This window comes from Squalius cephalus (assembly GCF_949319135.1).
Source record: "Squalius cephalus genome assembly, chromosome: 20".
Classification (NCBI taxonomy): Eukaryota; Metazoa; Chordata; class Actinopteri; order Cypriniformes; family Leuciscidae; genus Squalius; species Squalius cephalus.
The window spans coordinates 5,922,557-5,945,429 of record NC_137141.1 but is presented as its reverse complement, the minus strand read 5'-3'; the positions used below and the strand labels follow the sequence as shown (position 1 = coordinate 5,945,429).

General features: G+C 38.8%; 1 protein-coding gene across 1 annotated transcript; it reads right to left on the bottom strand.

Moving 5' to 3' along the window:
* Nucleotides 1-1,290: 1,290 nt before the first annotated feature.
* filip1a (filamin A interacting protein 1a) lies at nucleotides 1,291-22,231 on the bottom strand. The gene is made up of 6 exons (XM_079854333.1): nucleotides 21,837-22,231; nucleotides 9,596-9,872; nucleotides 7,798-7,974; nucleotides 7,118-7,296; nucleotides 3,841-6,535; nucleotides 1,291-1,818 (listed from the first exon to the last, which is right to left on the bottom strand). Exons 2-6 carry the CDS (start codon nucleotides 9,863-9,865, stop codon nucleotides 1,609-1,611), a joined length of 3,531 nt encoding a protein of 1,176 aa, XP_079710459.1. The 5' UTR covers nucleotides 9,866-9,872; nucleotides 21,837-22,231; the 3' UTR covers nucleotides 1,291-1,608.
* Between the last annotated feature and the right edge of the window lie 642 nt (nucleotides 22,232-22,873).

Below are 22,873 nucleotides of genomic sequence, written 5' to 3'. Positions count from 1 at the left end.
TGTCAGTGATATTGTCAGGCTTTTTTTATTTACAACAAATGATGCTAATTGCCTGTGCAAAATATGATAGCATTGTAATATAACAACATTACATGAAACAATAAAATCTACAGTGGCTTCATAAATTAATTAAAAACATAAAAAAAGCAAAACACACCTAATGCACATTCTTTGTTCTTCATTTCCTGAAGTAGAGGTAAAAAAAAAAAAAAAAACTTGCTGTATTTTTGTGTAGTTAATTAAAAGAAAGTACACCGCCATCTTGCTCTGACGAACGTTACTTGAACGCACCTGATTTCATAAACACGACTTCCAAACTCGAAAATGTGAACTTCCCGCACTGATTGGCTGACTGTGTAAAGTCCCAAACATTTCACTAGTGACTGTCCTGTCAATGCATTTATGAGCCTCCAAAAAAAAAAAAAAAAAAACCACACTGGTAAAAGTAGGCTATTATTATAATATTGCATTTGTAATTTATACAGTAAGTAGCTTGCAAAATATTATTTTCATCAGAAGACCAAACACTGACTTCCCCTACAGGATATAGAGCGCTGCAGGCGCTAATATAAAATACATATTTTTGTGGGCACAACCCAAAAAACAAGTTAGCATTATAGCACTTCCGGATCCATCGTCCTAAAGTCAATGGGGTTTTTTGTTAAATGCCTGAAATAAGGTCTGTGGTGAACACAAGCTCAACATATGATCTACAATATAAAATACATCAGTAGTTTTTTTTTAAAGCGTACTTTTACTTTAATAGGTGGTTGCTAAAAAGTGTCTAATGGGACGATAGATGTTGTCGGGCACATTAAATGTCATCATGCCAAACAGGTAAACTCATCTGGTCACTACAAAAAAGGTCACAGAGCTTATTTTCTGTAGTAATCCAAAAGCCAATGGAGTCCTATTTTGTTTTTGTAGGGTGCTGATACTAACTTCCAGGTTGGCCTACGTATCATCACTGCAGCGCTCCATTGTCCTAGCCTGGTAATACCAGACTCTGCTACTTCACTTTGCTTCGTAGAGAGAGTCTGGAATGGCATAATAGAGAAGTGTTTTCTCTCGCGCGGGGGGGGGGGGCGCTTGTCTGAAGTTTAAAATCATTGGTTACCCGTAAGCCAATCACATAACGTTTGGTTATGGCGTGTGTTATGCGCATGCTCAGCCGCATCTAACTTCCACTGTAAACACATGTATGATGCGAAAACAAAACCATAAGTAAAAATCTACGCATCCACCACGGTACAATCAGCATCTACGTCACGGCTCTCAGCCCGCCCTCTGTTCGTTGATTGGCCCGGCTGTTTTCAGGCCGGTGGAAAACTGAAAGATACGCTGCTATCTCAGACTGACTACAGGAGCGAAATGAAATTGAGCGGAAGTAGGAAGTCTGACGTAGTCAGGCTACCATTGTCCTGCAGTAAAGGCTAACATTTTGGCAAACATGGCTCCTTCCCTAGATGGAGGGCTAGAAAAATCAGTGTCCTCCTTTGCATCTCTGCAACACGTACCAATTGCAGAAAGTGGTAATTGAAAATAATTCCTTTTTTTTTTTTGGCAGTAGACTTAAATTTAAACGTGTTTATGATTTGTTCAGTGCCCTCAGCCTTTCCCTCCACCTTGTAACGCTCCATTACTGACAGTGGATTTTTTAAGGTCAATGTTCATGGCCTGGTTCTCTGCATTTGCTTCCACTTTAACTCCTGTGGTGATTCCCAAAGCTCCAAGCACAGCTTTTCCCGTTTTCATCCCCCGAGACATTGGTATCCGACTGAACCCTGACCGTGCGGACGGGGCATCCATGACGGGCTGCTGTTGAGTAACAGAGACAGAAAATAACATGAATTAATCAAAATATCTGTGACTTAATTTCTTCATTTTTGTCAGGAAATCATATGCATCCACTGAGAGAGACAACAACTACTGCACACTTCTCTACACTGGAGAGACAAATCTTTCTTTCCTATTTTTCAATCTAAAATAGGGTTTTGAGAGCATTACTAAACAGTAATGTAATGTCCGTTTCATTCACACTCGTAGCCAGAGGGCGCCCTCGCGCAGAAAGTCCACAAGTGAGACTCATAGGAGTAATAAATCTTCTGATGATCCAGGAAATCTCTTATGTGGACAAATTAAGGCATCCAGCTTTCGCTGTAACACACATAGAGATGTTTTGACTGATGAAACATGAAATTATATTTATAATGCAATGCTAATCGACATAGCCTTTATTAGTATACAGAATATTATAAAATAATATAATTTCTGCCTCATTCTGTGATCTGAAGCACATCAGATCACAAAAGTAAGTTATTTGGTTACACTTTATTTTAAGGTGTCACTGTTACAGTGTAATTATATATTTAAGTACTGAGTAATATTAATCTACTACATGTACTTACTATAGGGTTAGGGCAGGATTAGGGTTTGGTTGAGGGTTATAGTTTCATGTAATTATGCATAATTTACTGTTATTACTATGGTAAGTACATGTAACATGTGTAACAAGGACACTGTAAAATAAAGTGTTACCAGTTATTTCAAACACTCTATTCAATGTTCTCTTTTGTTGGACAACAGGTTTGTAAACACTTCTCATTACAAGTTTGAAAAGATGTTTGACGCCTTACTTTTTCAAATGCAATCTCACTGCAGAGATGGAGCAGCATTTACCGCGAACCGATCGATCCGCTACGAACAGTGCTTTGCTTCATCTGCACATATCTATTTATTTAAAAAGATTTAGCAATTTCATAACCTCACTAAGCCAAATTGCGATTTTGGTTTAATTTCAGTCAATCATGCAGCCCTAGCTTAATCTCACACATGCACAAAACAAATTCTCTCTTCACACAAAAAAGCTCTGTCTTGCATGTTAAACTATATTTCACGTGTGCTACAGTGGTAAATATATTCATAGCACAGACCGATTTTATTGTAGCACGTGCAACATAAGCCGCTTTCCGACCGGAGGAACCTTTTCACAGTTCCTAGAACTATTGGCTAAAGTAACCGGATGTCGGCGTGTTCGCACCGCAGGAACTAGGAACGATTTTAGTTCTAGGAACTCCATATGTAGGAACTAATTTAGGTCCTACTTCAGAGTAGGGTCTAAACCAGCACTATAGGAACTACCCGTGACGTTAGTGTACGCTGATTGACCGAACGCACGTGGAACACCAGCACCCGCCATTTTTAAAACAGCTAGAATGTAAACACACAGATTATAGCCTATATATTTACTCCAGAAACTAACTATACAAAGTTTAAACATGGAAAACAGTGATAGATGGGTCTCTAAATCTTTATGCTGAAGAGAAAATCCAACGCAACTTTGAGGGGACCAAGCCAAACATGATTATGTTTATCTGCCCAGCTAGCAACACTGGACATCAACCACACGGCATAGGCTAATAACCTTTTTTCATATACTGTCTACTTTCTATAACAGTTCTATCTGATAAGATATTAAACAGTACTGTTAGACAGATCGCTAACTAATAAACACAGAGAATGCGAGCATTGTTTGCTCTGGCGTTCTCAGCGCCGCCAAAATAAAGGTCCGTCGCGCCGTCAAAATAAAAGTCGCCGTGCTTGCGTCACTCCCTTACCCCTCCTACCAGTTCCTATGGCCACTTGGCCAGTGTGAACGCAAACAGCAAAACCTAGTTTGGGGGAGAGTAGTTCTTAGAACTGTTTAGAAGTGGACAGTTCCTAGAACTAAGTTCCTGTAACTACTTGGTCGGAAAGCGGCTATATATGTCAACCCTGAATAAGGTCTTTCTTGGCTTATTGTTTTGCCATATTCCTGCATATATTATATTAGACACTCACCACTGAGAGTGTAGGTCTGGCTGGTGCTTTAGTGACCTGCATGATGGAGATGCTACTTATGGCTTTGTTGGATGTTGACTTGCTGCCAGTCACATTGTGTGGCGAGCGTAGCACAGTTCCAGTAGAAACCTCCTTACTCTCGGAGGATACGGAAATAGATTTGACCATGACAGCTGAGCCATGATCGTTGGTCTTCTTAAACTGTGCTCCTGAGTGAATGTGAATCTTACTGTCTTCTGTGGAAATGACATTAGCATTTGACTTCTTGATGGGTGTGGGCACCATGCGTTTCTCAGGAGTCTCCTTAAACACAGCTCGGCCTGTTATCATGTCCACGTGCTCCTGGGAGCTGCTGTTGGATGCAGTGGATACGGGTGATTTGTCCATGGAGGGAGACCTCATGATCTCTGCACTCTTTACTCTTGAGATGGTTGCAAAGGTCATTGGAGATCGAACTCTTTCTGGGTTCTTTGTCTCTTTGGTTCGTTCATTTGTAGGAATGATGGTTGTCTGAGTTGCTTGTGATGGTTTGGCAGAAGCTTGTTTGGTCAAGTCCTCTGAGTTGGCAATGCAGATCTGTAAAGTTGCCTCGTTGTTGTGAATATCTGGGATCACCTGAGCGTGCAATGGATGGTTATGCTTCTGGGACATGTTGACTTCAGAAGATGCAACCTCCCCACTGGTATCCGAAGATATTTCGGAAGCACTGCTGTCCTTCTTCCTCATCCAAGGAATCCAGGACTTCTTCACAGTAAAGTCACTGACCGTTGGAGGGTAGAGTTCACGGACTGTCGGTCTCTGCGCCGGCTTCTTTAAGCTCCTCTGCTGAAGACTACTCATGATCCGGTTCTCTTCTTGCACAGACTTCTTGATGAATGCAGCAGGAGTGTCAATGTCAGCTGTCCTATTTTCCACCGAATCGGTTTGTATTCCAGTCGATGTCATTGGAACATCCATCATTCGGCTTCCTTTGGTAATGGGCCGCAGAGTTCGGCTGAAGCGCTTGGTGACCTCTAATTCTTTGGTGAGGTTTAAAACTTCAGTGCTTATGCTCTTTTTCTTGTCCTCCTCTTCCAGAAACCTCTGTTGCAGAACAGAGTAATCGACCTGCAGCTGGGAAAGCTCATCTTCTTTGTTCATGAGCTCATGAATTTTCTCCTTCAGGGCTTGCACATCTGCTTGAAGGTCTCTGGATTTGGCCTCCTCCATCATGAACCGATGTCTCAGTTCAGCCTCCTGACAGCAAACCTCCCCTCGCTCTATTGCCTTACTCAACGCAGTTTGACTTCTTATCTCATGCACCTGCTGTGGGACAAATTGCACCCTTTCTTTCTCAGTTGCTAACGAATCGTTCTCTGGTTTGATCAGGTGTCCCTCAACAGATTCAAGTTGCTGAAGACGGTTCTTCAACCGTTCAACCTCCAAAGTCAACTCCTTAACTTTATTCTCATCTTTTCCATGTGCATTTGAGACACTCTGCAGTTCTTTCCCCTTTTGAGCAGATTCCCTTTCTTCTTCGCTCATGGTACCGTGCTTCATAATACCATGCTTGGAGCTCAGATCTTTACATTTTTCTTCTGCTTTGGAAAGCTTTCCCGTTATTTCATCTCTCTCCTTTACAAGAGCAGCTATCTTCAACTCCATCTCTGATTTTAGTTTCAGACGCTTCTTGCTCTCCTCTATTAACCTCTCAGTAACCTCCATGACTTTCTCCTGCTCTGCCTTATAGAGTTGGTTCAGTTCATCTTTCAGCTTTTCCTCGGACCTAATTCTGTCTGCCATGTTCTTGTGCTCATTAACCATTATTACAGTAACTGATTTGAGTTTCAAAAGATCCTCTTTTAAATCCAATTCATCCTTTTCCAGTTTCAGCTCGGACGACTCAAGCTCCTTCATACGGATCTTAACGCTCACTAGTTCATCTGTTAGCTCTTTCGTCAGGCTTTTCTCTTTTTCCAAAGCCGCCTGCAACTGGCCACATTCTGTCCTGCCCACATTGAAGGTCATCTCTAGTGTTTCTAACTGTGTCATTCTCTGTTGCAGTTTTTCCACCTCTAGCCTCAGGTCTTTATTGTGAGTCTCCTCAGCCAGAAGCATCTTCTTCAACTCATTGCACTTGTTCTCAGTTTTGGTGATCTCTTCATCTTTACCCTCCATTTCTAGAATTCTTTTGCGTAAAGTCTCAAGTTCTGCAATCAAATTCGAGTTGCCACACTCGCCCTTTCTGATCTTGTCCCTCAACGCCTGGAGCTCCTCTGCTGATTTCTGAAGAGCTTCGTTCGTCTCTTCAAGCTCCTTGAGTTTGTGTGACAATTCCATTTGTTTCTGGGAAAGCTGCTGATGTTGAGATTCTTGGTCGGACAGTTTCGCAGACGTCTCCTCTTGCTCTTTTGTAAACTTAGAAGTTCTTAGCTCCAGCTCAACCTCAAGATCCATGAGCTTTTGGTTGTCTTCCTTTGCTTTTCTCTCTGCCTCATTTAGATACTTCTCCTTTTCCTGGAGTTTTTGAAGAAGATCTTGTATTTTGTGGCTCTGTTTGTCAATTTTCTCCAAGTGAAGTTCTCGCTCATCAACCATCATCAGTGCAAAGGACTTCAGCTTTACCAGCTCTCCAGATATTCTTTGCATACGTTTAGAAAATTCTTTTTCCTTCCGTATTTGGTATGCTTTTTCTTGTTTCAGCAACCGCTTTAACCTAGTGATAAATAAACAATAAGTATGACTGACTTCATTGCAATATCAATTAGCCTACTTCATTGGTAACACTTTACAATAAGGTTCATTGGTTAACATTAGTTAATGTATTAACTAACATGAACTAATCATTAGCAATACATTTGTTACTGTATTTGTTCATTTTTGTTAGCGTTAGTTAATAAAAATACAACTGTTCATTGTTTGTTCATGTTAGTTCACAGTGCATATAATGTTAACACGATTTTAATAAAGTATTAATAAATGTTGAAATGAACATCAACAAAGATTAATAAATGCTGTATAAGTGCAGTTCATTATTAGTTCATGCTAACTAATGTAGTTAATTAATGTCAACTAACGAACCTTATTGTAAAGTGTTAACACTTCATTGCAACTTCATTCATCAGAATAATTACTTTGAACTTCATAGTGCACACATTGTAGTAGGTTTGTCATTTAAAAATTAAATGTCTATCAAAATTGTGTTTATTTTATTATTTTATTTTATTTGACTTTATTATTTCACCTGTGCAATTCAACCATCAGTTTTGTTCCCTGCCATACATCTCTCCTGTCTCACCTCTCTCGTTCCTGCTCCAGGAGGTTGGTGAAGTCATCGCTCTTGTTCATATAATCCACGTGTTTGCGTTTCTCAATATCCAGCTCGTAGACAGTGCGCCGGTGGCTTTTCTCTGCCAGCAAGAGCTGTTCCAGCATACGGCGGTATGAGTCCTTGTGCTTATCCCGCAATCTGTCCAGCTGAGACACAGAGAGTAAAAACACAATTACTTTAAGACTGGCCAACAGAGAGTTAAAATCATGCAAACCCTTCTAATATGATGCATTTAAAGAGATAGATCATCCAAAAAATTGTATTCTGTCATCATTTACTCACCATTATGGAAGCTTGTTTTCGCCACCGAATAAAACATTTTAAAAGATAATTGCGACTTTTTATCTCACAATTGTGAGTTTACATCTCGCAATTCTGACTTTATAACATGCAATTGCGACTTTATATCTCGCAGTTCTGACTTTATAACACACAACTGTGAGTTTGTATCACTCAGTTCTGACTTTATACTTCGCAATTGCGACTTTATATCACGCAATTCTGAGATTAAAAAAAATGTCAGAATTGTGAGATAAAAAGTCGCAATTACCTTTTTTATTTTTTATTCTGTGGCGGAAACCAAACCATTACAGACTTGTCCTTATTGGGTGAATTAGTCACTGTTGTTCTTTTCTCTGTGTGTATACCTCTGCCATTGTCTTATCATACACATTCTCGTGTTGTGCGTGGTTGTAGCTGAGCGTCTGGTCTCTCTGCAGGGCTTGCAGGGGTCTGGTCGGCCCCGAAGAGCCATAACGGGACTCCAGCTCCTCTGGTCGACTCAACAGCGCAGACCTCAGTAGATTGATCACATCTTCTCGTGCCTGGGTAGCAAGTTAAAAAACAGAAATGCATTGGGATATTATATTATTCAGGGTGCAAATTACAGGGTTAGGGTTAGGTGAGGGTCTGACCTGCCTAAAATTCCTTTATTTATTTTTTTATCATATCAAAATGCATTTATTCAAATAGTTTAGAATCAGCATAAATCTGTTCACTGTGAAAACAATTACAGGTATTTAGTTTAAAAAAAAAGTATGAACATGATTAACATATGGCTAGCTGTGGAACAAGCACTATTGACTATTAACAAATTGGATTTATTTTTTTAAATAAATATACATAAACCTAGTTATTGTGCATTAAAAAAAAAAACATTCATTTTATTACATAAATCGTTTTACAGTTTAATTCATGTACTGTGTGACTAACAAATATTCATAATTTTAATATTAAATTTAGTTTGTTTGTAAAAACGCTGTAATTTTCATTTACGAGTAGGCGTTACTTTTTCGACCCACATAGCCTACATCTTGTTTTGACGTTCTTCAGGGAGGGGGCTAAATAAAATTTAGGCCTAAATATTTTTGTGTAAATGCTTGATCCAGCTCTGAAGGACGTCAAGGTAAGTGTCCAAAACGCACACAGTTCAGCTGAATGATAAAGTTTATCCTCTCTAATTTAATGGTAAACACAATGTACGAAGAACTGTTTGCTGAAATATCGACAACATTTACAACAACGCTGCATTAAGAATGCGCCTAAATCTTAGGTGATTCTCTTTTACTGAAAACAAGCTTATTTCACTCTAAATCCTCCTTTTACCATTAACACGACTAACAAAAATGTTCTAAGAACGTTTCGCTTACGTTACCATAAAAACGCTATTTCTGAATGTTCTCCGAACAAAACGTCCAGTTTTTAAAATCATTTTGCAGACATTATTGGAATGTTACTTTGGAATGTCTCTGGACATTCTGTATCAAATAGCATTAAAAAAAACATTAAACGAACGTTCAACTTAAAAACGTTTCAATGCAGCCTATCAGTGCTAATGTTTTGAGAACATTATAAAGACCATATAGGCTAACATTGAGCAAACGTTCGTTACTGGAAAACGTTTGTTCATAAATTTGAGAGGCATAAGTTAGGTGATAACGGCCCCTCGATAAAAATATAAACAACCAAATAATTTATCTGGATCACACCAGATGGCGCCAAACACTCATGAACGTCAGACTGGACAGAGCAACTCAAAACTGATCATCACTATTGTGTTTTTGCTCAATTAAACCATTAAACATTTTCAGCAAGGTATAAATGGCTTGCTGTTAAACGATTCTATATTGTATTTTGAAAAAGCACATGAAATTCAGGAAGTGTGCTAAACTGCAACCTGAAAAAGACCAAATTACCAATAATCCCTTCTCTGTTTACAGTAGAAACAACGGGGAAAACTGTATAACTATGAAAATGATATTACACACGACTTGCTCATTGGCAGGGGTATTGTGGGATGAGGAAGCACACTCATGCGACAATGTTACATGTATTAACACATTAAAACATTTACATAATAAACATCTACCCTCATATGAACCAAAGTTAAAGTTGCACAGACAGGTTGTGATGATATATGATCATCTTTAATAAATGAAGTTTCACCTGAATCTCTCCTTCCATGATCCCGAGCAGTTTCAGTAGGTTGTCTTTGGACAGATCTCTCAGCCCAAACATTTGGTCGTCATTCTGTGCTGATTTATCATCATTATCAGGCCCGATTTTCTCGTCATCATCCATGTGTTTAACCTTGATAGTCTTTTCTGTCTCCAGTATTTTCCCCTCGTCTTCTTCCTGGACATCATGTGAAGTTTGCGTGACAAGCTGAGCTTCATTAACTGTGCCGTCATCCTCTGTATTGTCTTTGGACCTCATTTTCCTCCTGAGGGAAGAAACCGATTTTATTGCTTGCCAGTGTTGATTCTGTATTTACAAAGTTCCAAAGCAACTCTAGTACATGAAGATCATTTTGAGATATGAAAATATGAAAAAAGAAAAGAATTGTTTAGCAGCTTATATTATATTTAAACCCTGTAAAATCTGACATATGAAATAATCCGATTTTTTTTTTTTTTTTTTTTTTTTAATGGACCAGTTTATTGAACCTTTAGACCAGTGGTTCTCAATCCTGGTCCTGGGGACCCACAGCTCTGCACATTTTATATGTCTCCTTTATCTGACACTCCCAGTTCAGTTCATAGAGCTCTTTCCTAACGAGATGATGATCTGAATCAGGTGTGTTAAATGAGGGAGACATACAAACTGTGCAGAGCTGTGGGTCCCCAGGACCAGGATTGAGAACCACTGCTTTAGACAATATATATATATACACTGCTCAAAAAAATAAAGGGAACACTTTTTAATCAGAGAATAGCATCAAGTCAGTTAAACTCCTGGGATATTGATCTGGTCAGTTAAGTAACAGAGGGGGTTGGTAATCAGTTTCAGCAGCTTTAGTGTTAATGACATTAACAGCAGGTGCACTAGATGGGCAACAGTGAGACAACCCCCAAAACAGGAATGGTTTTACAGGTGGAGGCCACTGACATTTTTTCCCTACTCATCTTTTCGGACTGTTTTTCACCAGTTTTGCATTTGGCTAGGGTCAGTGTCACTACTGGTAGCATGAGGCGATACCTGGACCCTACAGAGGTTGCGCAGGCAGTCCAGCTCCTTCAGGATGGCTCATCAATACGTGCCATTGCCAGAAAGTTTGCTGTGTCTCCCAGCACAGTCTCAAGAGCATGGAGAAGATTCCAGGAAGACAGACAGCTACTCTAGGAGAGCTGGACAGGGCCGTAGAAGGTCCTTAACCCATCAGCAGGACCGGTATCTGCTCCTTTGTGCGAGGAGGAACATGATGAGCACTGCCAGAGCCCTACAAAATGACCTCCAGCAGGCCACTGGTGTGAATGTCTCTGACCAAACAATCAGAAACAGACTTCATGAGGGTGGCCTGAGGGCCCGACGTCCTCTAGTGGGCCCTGTGCTCACTGCCCAGCACCAGGGAGCTCGATTGGCATTTCCCATTGAACACCAGAATTGGCAGGTCCGCCACTGGTGCCCTGTGGTTTTCACAAATGAGAGCAGGTTCACCCTGAGCATGTGACAGACAGGAAAGGGTCTGGAGAAGCCGTGGAGAATGTTATGCTGCCTGTAACATCGTTCAGCATGACCGGTTTGGTGGTGGGTCAGTGATGGTCTGGGGAGGCATATCCATGGAGGGACGCACAGACCTCTGCAGGCTAGACAATGGCACCCTGACTGCCATTAGGTATAGGGATGAAATCCTTGGATCCATTGTCAGACCCTATGCTGGTGCAGTGGGTTCTGGGTTCCTCCTGGTGCACAACAATGCCCGGCCTCATGTGGCGAGAGCATGCAGGCAGTTCCTGGAGGATGAAGGAATGATACCATTGAAGGGCCACCACGCTCACCTGACCTACGTCCAATAGAACACCTCTGGGACATTGTGTTTCGGTCCATCTGACATCACCTGGTTGCACCTCAGACTGTCCAGGAGCTCAGTGATGCGCTGGTCCAGATCTGGGAGGAAATACCCCAGGACACCATCCGTCGTCTCATTAGGAGCATGCCCCGACGTTGTCAGGCATGCATACAAGCACGTGGGGGCCATACAAACTACTGAGTACCATTCTGAGTTGCTGCAATGAAATTTCAGCAAAATTGACAAGCCTGCTGCATCATTTTTTCACTTAGATTTCTGGGGTGTCTTTGAATTCAATCCTCTGTAGGTTGATCATTTTCATATCCATCAAACGATGTGGCATCCTTTCGTTCATAACACATTACCCAGTCCATATTAGTATAGATATCCAGCATGATATTTTTCCCCATTGAGATCTGATGTTTTTTCAAAGTGTTCCTTTAATTTTTTTGAGCAGTGTATATATATATATATTATTTTTATTTTTTATTTTTTTTAAATCCCCCAAAAAGTTACTTGTGTGTTTTTTGTTGAGTATCATACATTTGATACATCCGGCTTTTATGGCTCATATAGTCTGATATAGTAAGAATATGTAGGGGGGGAAAACTGAGCAAAAATAGGCTATGCAATATGGTGCAGATGCTGATATTTATAGGTCAAAAAGTAAGATGCAATTCTGATGCTTGTAGTGTAAATCAGTGAGAGCTTTATACCAGTATAAAACTTAAAACATAAAATGCATATACATATCAGTCGTCACTCAATATCTGCCAATAATATTTCTTAGTAAGATAATATAAATGCTTAGTTTATGATCAAATTTCTGTAGTTTTTATTAAAATGTAATGCAATACAATGATTATTGAGAGATGAACAAATAAACCTTCCTCAAAAGCTTGATGATCATATTTGATACTCACATTTGAACATAAAATCAAATGTGATTGCACAATAAAATTGTGTTCAACTTGAAATATTACTTGCAATATCAAAGTTATTCTTATGTTTACTTTATAAAAATCAGTGCAGATTTCACAGCAGAAGACACGTGAATCACGAGCTGAAGGAGGACATTTGTTCAATTATACTAAAATACTTTTTATTTGCTAAAAAAGTCTAAACTATCAATCAGAGGACAGAAGGACTGTAGATTGTGTGCGACTGATTTTACAGCAAAGTTTTGATCATGTTGTTTGTTTATAGGCCTTAGAAATTGAAGTATCAAATATGATACAGTAGGTTTTCTAGACTCCACAGAACAGGCCCAACATCATCCAGCCCTGACATCTGAAACGTGACAACGAGTTTTAAACTAAAAACTAATCGATTGGAAAGTTTAGCAGCTTCTTGAGGGACTGATTTTGATGTTGTTTGTACCCTCATGTCGTACCAAACCTGTATGACTTTCTGTCTTCAGTTGCATCCCTGTAATGTCCTTTCAGAAATTGTAATTAATTAATTAAGAAAAGGCCAGTTTTTAAAACACGTGACAACTTGCCCTGACCTTACATAATATGAAAACCAAAAAATTCCTGTTTTATTTCTAGTTGACTGTTTCCTTGAATGTATACTGTAGTAGGTTGACTGTATTTTGAACTGTTTTAACTTATAGTAAGAGTTTGAAATCAACATCCAATTGACCTTTTGACTCAAATCCTGATAGTGGATGTATAACCCTTGTGATAAACCATGTGACAACTATAGTCTCCATATCTCTCCCCTGTTGATAAATGTTCTGAACTGTAAAAACACTCTGAACACTAAAACTCTACCCAAGAGGAGCATACAAAAACACAATTTAATGGTGTTGTAAGAAATACTGCTTTGGTGCTCTTTTCCATGGATTTGTTTAGATCCATTTGAGAACTATAGACAAGGCTCAGAATAACTGCTGTTTATACAATCCTGGTGTATTAAATATCTGGATCAGCCTCCACAGTCATGAAAGGACTAGCAAAATGGTTTTCAAACCAGTGTTCATGTCATTTTGAGTGTGGAAAGGTATTTAAAGAATGGCTTAAAAGTAACGATTCAAGCTGTTTTTTATTTCCATAGCTTTTAATCCACACCGTGGCGTATTCGTAACGAACTTCTGTCTTAATGGCTTGTAAAACGTCTCTTGTGAAAGTTGTTGCATTCAATCCAGTGGAACAAATCATGTAAGAAAAATGGATTAATGAACAATTGGTTCAGAAATAAGTGAAAAGAACCAATCTATCATCAGTATTCTAGATGTTTTGTTGAGAAGAAAACACTTACTGTTATGTTGTCATACTATATACATGTTTTTATTTTAAAATATTTCCTGAGATGCACTTATAATGTTAGTAGGATTTGTACATCAAAAGCAGTCATAAGATAGAAATAAAGGCCATTTCTACCCTGATATCAGCCCTCTATTTTAAACACACACACTGTGTAATGGGGCGTGTCTCCTTTAAGACTTCAGTGTAAACGCCCACAGCTGTGATTGGCTAACATCTTTGCATATGAAATAGCAGTACATGTGGAACTCTTTTGAACAATTTTATGATGTTTTTACGACTACAGCTGCCACAATTAACTAATCGTGAAAGGTGTTGGTTACAGCATTAGCCTGTATTTAGTTCTACTCGCATTGCATGAAAGGTTGCAGCGCTGAGGATTGTGGCCAATGCAATGATCTCACTAGCTGCGTTTCCATTACAGATTTGCGCAAAACTTTTTCGATGTTTCCTGAATGTCGATAAAAAACTATTGCGAAATGACGGCGTTTCCATTAACCGATGTTAAGTGACTAAAACATCATTCCAAAAATCATGGAAACGGATGTTGGTAGGTTTACGTATTTCCTGCACTAGCCTTTATTTTTAATCGAAGGAGACGTGAGCGTGTTATTCAAGCATTAATGGCAAGGAAAACCCAAGCTGGGACTGAGATGGGTCTTGTGCATGTTGCCCACTTGGGTCCCAGTACCAAGTGCAATCCTGGAAGAAATCCATGTGGGCAATTAACATGGAGCCATTATTGAACCCGCGGACAATCCTGTATGGGATCGCATACAAATGTTGGCTGGGTTATTATACTCGTGAGTTGCACATATGAGGTGTTTCTCCCTCATTTCTGCTTCAAGGTCTTGATAAATTGTGGCATTTCTTTGTTGTTTAGAATCCAGTATCCCCGTAATACTTTTGTCTTTTACGAGTTTAATGAAGACCTATCTCGTCTTCTGTCCAAACACACTGAACTAGTGATGGGTCGGTCATGACGGATTCGTTCATTTTGAACGAATCTTTAATATGACTGGGGACTATCGAGTTGTCTCAGAGAGTGATTCCTTCATTTTGCGTTGACTGCGCATGCGCAACATCCTATGGGTTCTGTACTGGAAACAGAAATGATTAGTTAATCTCTCGAGTCTTTGGGTTTCGGTTCGAGTCTTTCGTTCTTCCCGTCAGTCCCATAGAGGCTATGCTGTCGGTACCGGAAAGAGAAATGATTAGTTTTGAGTCTTTGAGTCTTGAGTCTTCAGGCCTGATTCTTCTGAGTCTTTCGTTCTTTTGTCACGTGATGAACGAATGACTCGAACCCAAAGACTCAAAAGATGAACTAATCAATTCTGTATCTGGTACCGACTGCATAGCTCAGTTTATCAATATGTCACGGGATGAACGAACGGCTTAGATCGGGCGCTGAGGTAAACTAACACACTGCGTAGCCTGAAGACCAAGATAAATTAAAGGGGGGGTACCATGGTGTTTCATGTATTCAGAGTTGTTTACACTGTTAAAGAGATGGATTCTCATGCTAAACATGGGCAAAGTTTTAAAAAAATATTTTGGACGAATAACGGAGAATTTCTGTGCTGAAAATCTTACTTCCGGGTTGGTACAAGTTTCGGCTGGGGTTTTTTTTATCGTGGATCTAATGACGTAGATAAGAGTGGAACTCCTTATATGAGCATTTCTCTCGGAAAAGCGCGCCCGCGCGCACGTCGACCAGAGGAGAACGAGACCGCGCACATCAACGCGCTTCAACAGGAAATCATCGGCAGCGCTGCATAGGATTTGTTCAAGAATGTCTCCAAAAAAGTGTGTTTTTGGATGTGAGGGAAAGCTTACCATGTCCAGCTTTCCAAAGAACCCAGTGTTACAGGAACAGTGGATGCTGTTTGTTTTTCCGGGGCAGCAACGGAGTGTAAGGAAGTGCGGTTGTGTGTTCTGGCCATTTCAGTGACGAATGTTTTATTAACAAGGCTCAGGTCGACGCTGGATTTGCAAATCGTTTGCTATTAAAACGTGGAGTGGTCCCAGTGATAAAAGACCCCATTCATGTAAGTACAACTGGATCAGATTTCTGTCTTTTGCTGGAAATCAAGCACTACCGCTTGACTATAGCTCCGCCTCCAGGACCTCGGCTTTTTCCGGAGAGAATCGGAAAGCTGTATTTTTCTTTTATAAATTTAATAAAACTAAACACTTTTTTGAGATATTAAGGATGCACTACTACTCTATAGGTACTCAAGATTAACATGAGATTAGGTGAAACTGGTGAAATTTGGTCCTTTCCTTGCATTGCAATTTTTTTCTTATTCTAAACGCAATCAACATTTGATGTGTTTGGGGAATTTGGCTAACATTTTAAATACATTCTGCTGAAATGAACGAAATGACTCGAAAAGATTTGTTCATTTTGATGAACGAGATTCAAAGATCCGAGTCAGTAAAATGATCCGAACTTCCCACCACTACACTGAACCTTCTTTAGGGAATGATTGACATTTACTTACGTCAGGTTACCTTTAAATGCACAAAAAACGGTTTCCATTGCAGTTTTGCGAAATATTCCTTTTTCGAATTGCCAGAAAACGCACCTCATTCAGGCATAAACACTTTTTTTGCGATATATGGGAGTTTTACGAAATTGTTTCCATTGGGTGTATTTTCAATTCGCAATTTCAATTTTCGCATTTTGAAGGGTAATGGAAACGCGGCTACTGAATTCTGCACACTCACAAATGATTTTATCATAACAAGTACAGTGCTGTAGATGAGAGACTGAGTGCAGTGTAGACAGCACCACTGATTATAGCATGGGTTTGTTTTGGTGAGAGAGCAGAACTGCTGAAGTGAAATGATTGACAGGTCCGGTCATTATAAAGCGAGTGCTGTTTGTTGATTGTCGTGACTCCTGCAGTTTAATGCAGCTCAGATAACAAAGTCTCCTCAGATATGTTTCTGACACTAAAAGGTAAATCAGGCTCAAGCCAGCATACTGTGTTTGTATTGCCTTTATGTGGAATTGCATATTTATCCAGAATATGGAGGTGGCACAGAGCAAATAAGCTGGAAAAAATCATATTCAGCCGTCACCAGCATGCAAAAATATGATTTCATGTCTTTGAGAGGTGTCAGCACTCATAGTAAAGTGCTATTTATAAAGCATGTCTGACAGTTGCTAGACATTTGTAGTTGGGCGTTTTCTTCTAATACACAGGACTGGGCAGGGTTAAAAAAAAAAAAAAAAAAACCTATGATCATTTAATATCTTAATAACACAGATAATATAATCATAAAAAAGGATGGATTGTTTATACATGATTTAATAATATGTTTTAAGAAAATCTTTTACATGCAATTGCAACCCACCATGTAAAACAAAACGGTTCAAACCTTGTATAATGAAAAGCAAAGCATTCAGACTCTGAGTCTGTACGATAATTTTTTTTTTTTTTTCTAATAAAATATATTTTTTGAGATCATTCATAAGCTTTCCAGAATTTGGGGTCAGAGGGATTTTTTTAAAAAGAATTTAATAAACGTTTTCGGATGCATTAACCCTTTCATGGTAACACAGTGGACAGCGACTCAAAAAGCATTTTCTTGCGTATGCATAGTTGCACATCAACCTCTACAGTGGACTCCACAGCATCATCCTATACACTGCCACCAAGTCTCAAGCTATTGTATGTGGATTTTTTCTCCAAACCAAGATGAAATGTCAGAAATGCCAAGTTGCTCCGTAATATCCATCCATGCCTTCTATAGGAGACTCTTGCAGGTTAAACAAATGTTGTAGCTTCAATTAGCATCTAAGGAGTCATATCATTGTTATATTTTCCAAGTATTGATTTTAGATTGGGAGGAAAATCTGATTGATCATCTGTCCACTAAATTGGACATCATGCATCACTTGCTATATTTCACTGTGACTGTTGTTCTTGAAAATACTTCATCTGCAGTAACTTTTTTGGCTGTAAATAAATGTATTTGTGGTATTAGAATGTAATTTGCATTCAAAAAAGTAGTCTGATTACTTAATGCACATTACTTGTAATGTGTTACTTTACTCATTACATCAAAAAGTAATCTGATTACTCTATGCATGTTACTTGCAATGCGTTACCTCACTTGTTACATCAAAAAGTACTCTTTACTCTATGCATGTTACTTGTAATGCGTTACTCCCAACACTGCTCATTTCAGATGAGATTGAAAACATCTGATCGCTAACATTTCCACAATCTGAAAACATCAATAGATCAATGTAGATTTCAGTCTGAGGTTTTCTCGCTACAGTAGAAATGTGTCCATTTTGAACATAATCAAAATGATCAGCTAATAAGGGTAAATCGACATACTCTGGTAGACTGGAGGGAGCATGAACGTTTTCTACATAGTCTGAGTTGGGTTTCCACAGAGTTGTACATTGACCAAATCTTTGATGGAATCACGTCCTCGTGTTCTGATATCAAAGACATGCAATGTTAAACTTGTATGAAGTTCTTCGTCTGCTGGTTGAACGGGAATGAACTCAATTGCAGTTGCAATAATTGAAGCATATTATAATTTTGGTTTCCACGTGATTTGATATAATTTTATTCATTGGTTTATTAAATACACACAGTATTACTGTGTTATTACTGTATTGTGTTTAATACAGTATCTCTTCCGTTAAAACCATAAACGCATACAGTCCACTCAAGTGGACATCTGAAAAATCTCTTTTAAAAGAGCAAAAAAACACAGAAAAAATCCTGACTGAGGCAGTAATAATTCATGCAAGAATTGATCAAAAGTAACACAAAAAAAATATAAAGGTGATATATCTTTATATTATGCATTATGCTTGTTATGTTTTATGCGCTGGCATGTAGATGCAAATCAAGAGAGAATTTGTGGGGAAAACATTTCAAACATTAGGGAGGAACCACATAGTTTGCAGATGTTTGCAGATTTTAAAGGGACATATGTGCCCATGGGAACATCCCTGTTTTTTTTTGCTGAGCTGGTGGTGTTATTGGCTCCTAATTTGGTCTGCTTTTGAAGATAACCAAGAGACACAGCTGGTACCAGCAGCTGTCCAAAATCCACATTCCTGTGCCGCCAATGAAGAAATGAAAGGTTTTAGCGGACATGATGGGTCCAATGTGTCTAAATAAGGGCTAGGAGAGTCATGGCATTTGCGGTTGTGGCTTTGGCAAGGCATGAAGTCTGCCTCGCACTGAAGTTTCATGGTCACTTTAAAAGGTGTCCATGTAAGCGCTATAAACAAACTAATACCAATATAAAATGGAAAAGAAAAAGAACTTTCCAGGCAACAAAACACATGACCTGTTTGATGGACACTTGTTTAGAGAGGAGGAAAGAAGGTCAAAGTCTGTAACAGTTTTATCATTGGCTCTGATAACAGTAAAACAGAGGCAAACATTACGAGCGCACAATCTCATGTACGTTTTATGAGTCTCTTTGATATATATTTTTTATTATTTGCGATCTGTATCTATTACGCATGAGTAAATATTACCCAGTTCATCTTACTGTATACAGTCATCAGCTTCTATTTATATCAGCCATCCATAACTTATGTTCAGTGGGAGCAGTTGTCTTATTGGATTTCAGCTTATAGTTACTCACAAATACTCGGACTACAGGCAAAGTGTGTAAAAGTGCACAGCAGTTTTGATGAGGGTTGTGTCATGCAGCTGAAATGATCTTATAAAAAATAATTTCTTATTTCTATAGGATTCAACAAATCTCACTTCTTATTTTGTGCAATGATCATTCAACACCCATTACATTCAAAATTTGTTTGTCAGTAATAAAATCACTACATAATAAAATGTGATGTACTATTTCAATAAACGATGAATGGTGGTGCATCACAATGTCCACAAAAATACTGAGTTTTCAACATTGATAATAATCAGAAATGTTTCTTGAGCAGCAAATCATCATATTAGAGTGATTTCTGAAGGATCATGTGACACTGAAGACTGGAGTAATGATGCTGAAAATTCAGCTTTGATCACAGGAATAAATTACATTTTACAATATATTCATTTATTGTTCATTTAAATTGTTCATTTAAATCGGCTAATGTGCCTACATTGCTACACATGATACCCATTAATACCTTTCTAACAGGTTACATTCTACTGTAACATCATAAGTAAATCAAAACCAAGACCTCTGGTTACATGACATCATTGGATAGCTCTTTAAAAAGCCATTCCAAGGGGGTGATTTTGAAGTTCATCTGCAAGCCGCAGTATTAATAGGAGCCGTAAACGACACCTGGATGAGGCGGTGATAAAATACAGTAGCCTACATAGTCAATGGGCCACCATGAACATGGCCAGAGACAACCGGCACCCAGAATCTCAGCAACCCACGCACCAAGAACCGACTCCACAATGGTCCTCAGAATAATCATTTCCCAAAAAACAAGGCAAAACGTTCCTTCACTTTCCAATCACAACTATTATTACTGGAATAAATGGCCAAAGGCAGCAGTCCACTGCTGTTGAGAATAGCTGAGCACTTTTTTGTGCTGTCACTTAATTTGTTTATGGTAAAATTAAATTGTAAAAAGCCAAAAACATATTGGCCAACATTAAAGGGATAGTTCACCCAAAAATGTTTGGATATTTTGAAGAATGTTGTTAACCAGATAGGTGACAGCACCCATTGACCAACTATGGAAGTCAATGGCACCATCAACTGTTTGATTACTAATATTCTTTAAAATATCTTCTTTTGTGTTCAACAGAAGAAAGAAACTCATACAGGTTTGGATCAACTCGAGGGTGAGTAAATGATGACAGCATTTTCATTTTTGGGTGAACTATCCCTTTAAGTAACATTTTGGCTTTTGTGTATATTTAAGAAAATATATTGATTTATGGTTTGATATGGTCTTTATAATAAATAATTTTCATATTTTTGGTTAATATAGTAATAATATAATTGGCTATATATCATAAAATAATTTGAGAAAAACTAATATATTTGTCTGTAACAAATTAGAATGTTATGTAAGGGATAATGTAGAGGGAGGTGGTTGTTATAGCGAATACAACCCCAACAAGCTGATCGGGACCACGATGCGAAGCGGAGGGTTGTATTCGCTATAACAACCGCCTCGCTCTACATTATCCCGCTTATTACATGGCTACCCACCAAATAAATCAATAATTTGACACAAAATATTGATTTAAAAAGGAGTTTATTGATTTAAAAAAGAAAATAGTCTATTCCGTCTCTATGGTTAGAATCCTGCATCCATAGCAACGCTCTGTTTTTCATGGCAACGGTGTGTTACACTTCGCAGCGGTCTATTATCAAGAATTATTGCATGGCTTAGTTGAATTCCAATGTAGAATGCGGTGTGTTATTTCTTGATAACAGACCACTGCGAAGTATAACACACCGTTGCCATGAAAAACAGAGCGTTGCTATGGACGCAGGATTCTAACCGTAGAGACGGAACAGACTATTTTCTTTAGCGGAAGCAATACAATCGTTTTTAAATCAATAAACTCCTTTTTAAATCAATATTTTGTGTCAAATTATTTGGTGGGTAGCCATGTAATAAGCGGGATAATGTAGAGCGAGGCGGTTGTTATAGCGAATACAACCCTCCGCTTCGCGTCGTGGTCCCGATCAGCCTGTCGGGGTTGTATTCGCTATAACAACCGCCTCGCTCTACATTATCCCTTACATAACAGACCGCATTCTACATTGGAATTCAACCAAGCCATGTAATAAAATAAGTTAATAAGCCAAGTTTTCTCTTTTATTTTTTTTATTTTTTTTCCAGTGTATACGCAGGACATTCAAATATGCACAAGATGTTCATTTATGCCTAAACTATATTTCAACTGAAAATGTGATTCTTCCATGCAGTCACTTGATATAGCTTTTACATTGCAATAACTCTCCAAATTTAAGACAAACATGCACATATTGCATTTGCCTGAAATGTGTGTGAAAGTCTAAGAGAAATACACACAAGATGCCACTCTCATGTGGCAATCTTTAGTAAATTATTAATAAAGTGGTGGAAAGAAATTGCTGCGATCCCGTAGAACAAGAACACACTGCTCTCTGAATGAAACATGAATGAAAAACTTACCCACAATAGTCCCAAAGCCAAAGTACATTCCTATGAACTCCAGATTAGACGATTCTTGTAAAAATGATACCCATTATCCAAAGATCTTTCCCCTGTAAGATAGCGCTATACTGAGAATCAGATGCTTCAAAACATGAGGCAACAAGTGAAAGAAAGCATGACTGAATGCAAGTTGTAGGAGCCGGGCTGTAAAATCAATGAGTCACAAACAATGAAGCTGTTATTCTATTCCAGGGACAAGAGGTGCACATGCTTCCTCTATCAGTGATTGTGTGCGGCTCCACCGCGCTGCTAAGCTATATATAACCTCTCCGCTTACTCAGTTGTAGCCATTAGGGTGTGAGAGTGACTTTAGTCTCTCAGAAGTGACAGCTGAGCCCTCCTTTCCTCACATCAGAGAACGCTCAGGCCTGTTACTCCACCCACATGCAGTCCAGGAACTGCTGTGACAAGATATGAGCTCTGAACAAATGTAGAATTTGTCCTTATGGATTCAGCTGAGAGCAGCAACTATCCTGTTGCTTTGCAGTATCACATTAATTACCACTAAACGCTTTTGTCCATTTTACAGTAATTATAAATAAGTGTATCAAAGTGTACCTTTAATGTTGGCTTGACAAAGAAAGTAAAAAAAGGTTTGAAAAGCCTTGAGGTATTACAGGCCTTCACAAAAATACTTAATTAATTAATTAATTACTAATTAATTTTAATTATTTCTTGACTAGCTTCATTATCGCTAGCATAACGCATTAGCATCTGGCTAGCCTGTTAACTTATCTTTCGGCTTACCGTCTTTTTTCTCTCTCGTGCTTCTTTTTTTGAGTCCATCAAACAACTGTGGTAAGTCGGAATCGGTAAACAAACATAGTGAGCCATATTGCACTTTCTCCTGTCATTGTCAGTTGGACTGCCTGCCACGCCAGTGAGGGTTTCACATGTGATAAATGCAGGGACATAGTTAGGCTGACAGAGAAGATTTCAGAATGAGAGACACCCATCCAAACTTTAATCGAGGATAGAAAGAATGCAAGGGCTCT

Bases quoted from the DNA above. Each gene is read 5' to 3' on its own strand.
- filip1a (XM_079854333.1), bottom strand. From the start codon at position 9,865: ATGAGGTCCAAAGACAATACAGAGGATGACGGCACAGTTAATGAAGCT. The intron at 7,297-7,797 runs GTATACACACAG...TCTGTGTCTCAG, and splicing joins ATGATAAGACAATGGCAGAG to CTGGACAGATTGCGGGATAA. The intron at 1,819-3,840 runs GTGAGTGTCTAA...GTTACTCAACAG, and splicing joins CCAGACCTACACTCTCAGTG to CAGCCCGTCATGGATGCCCC.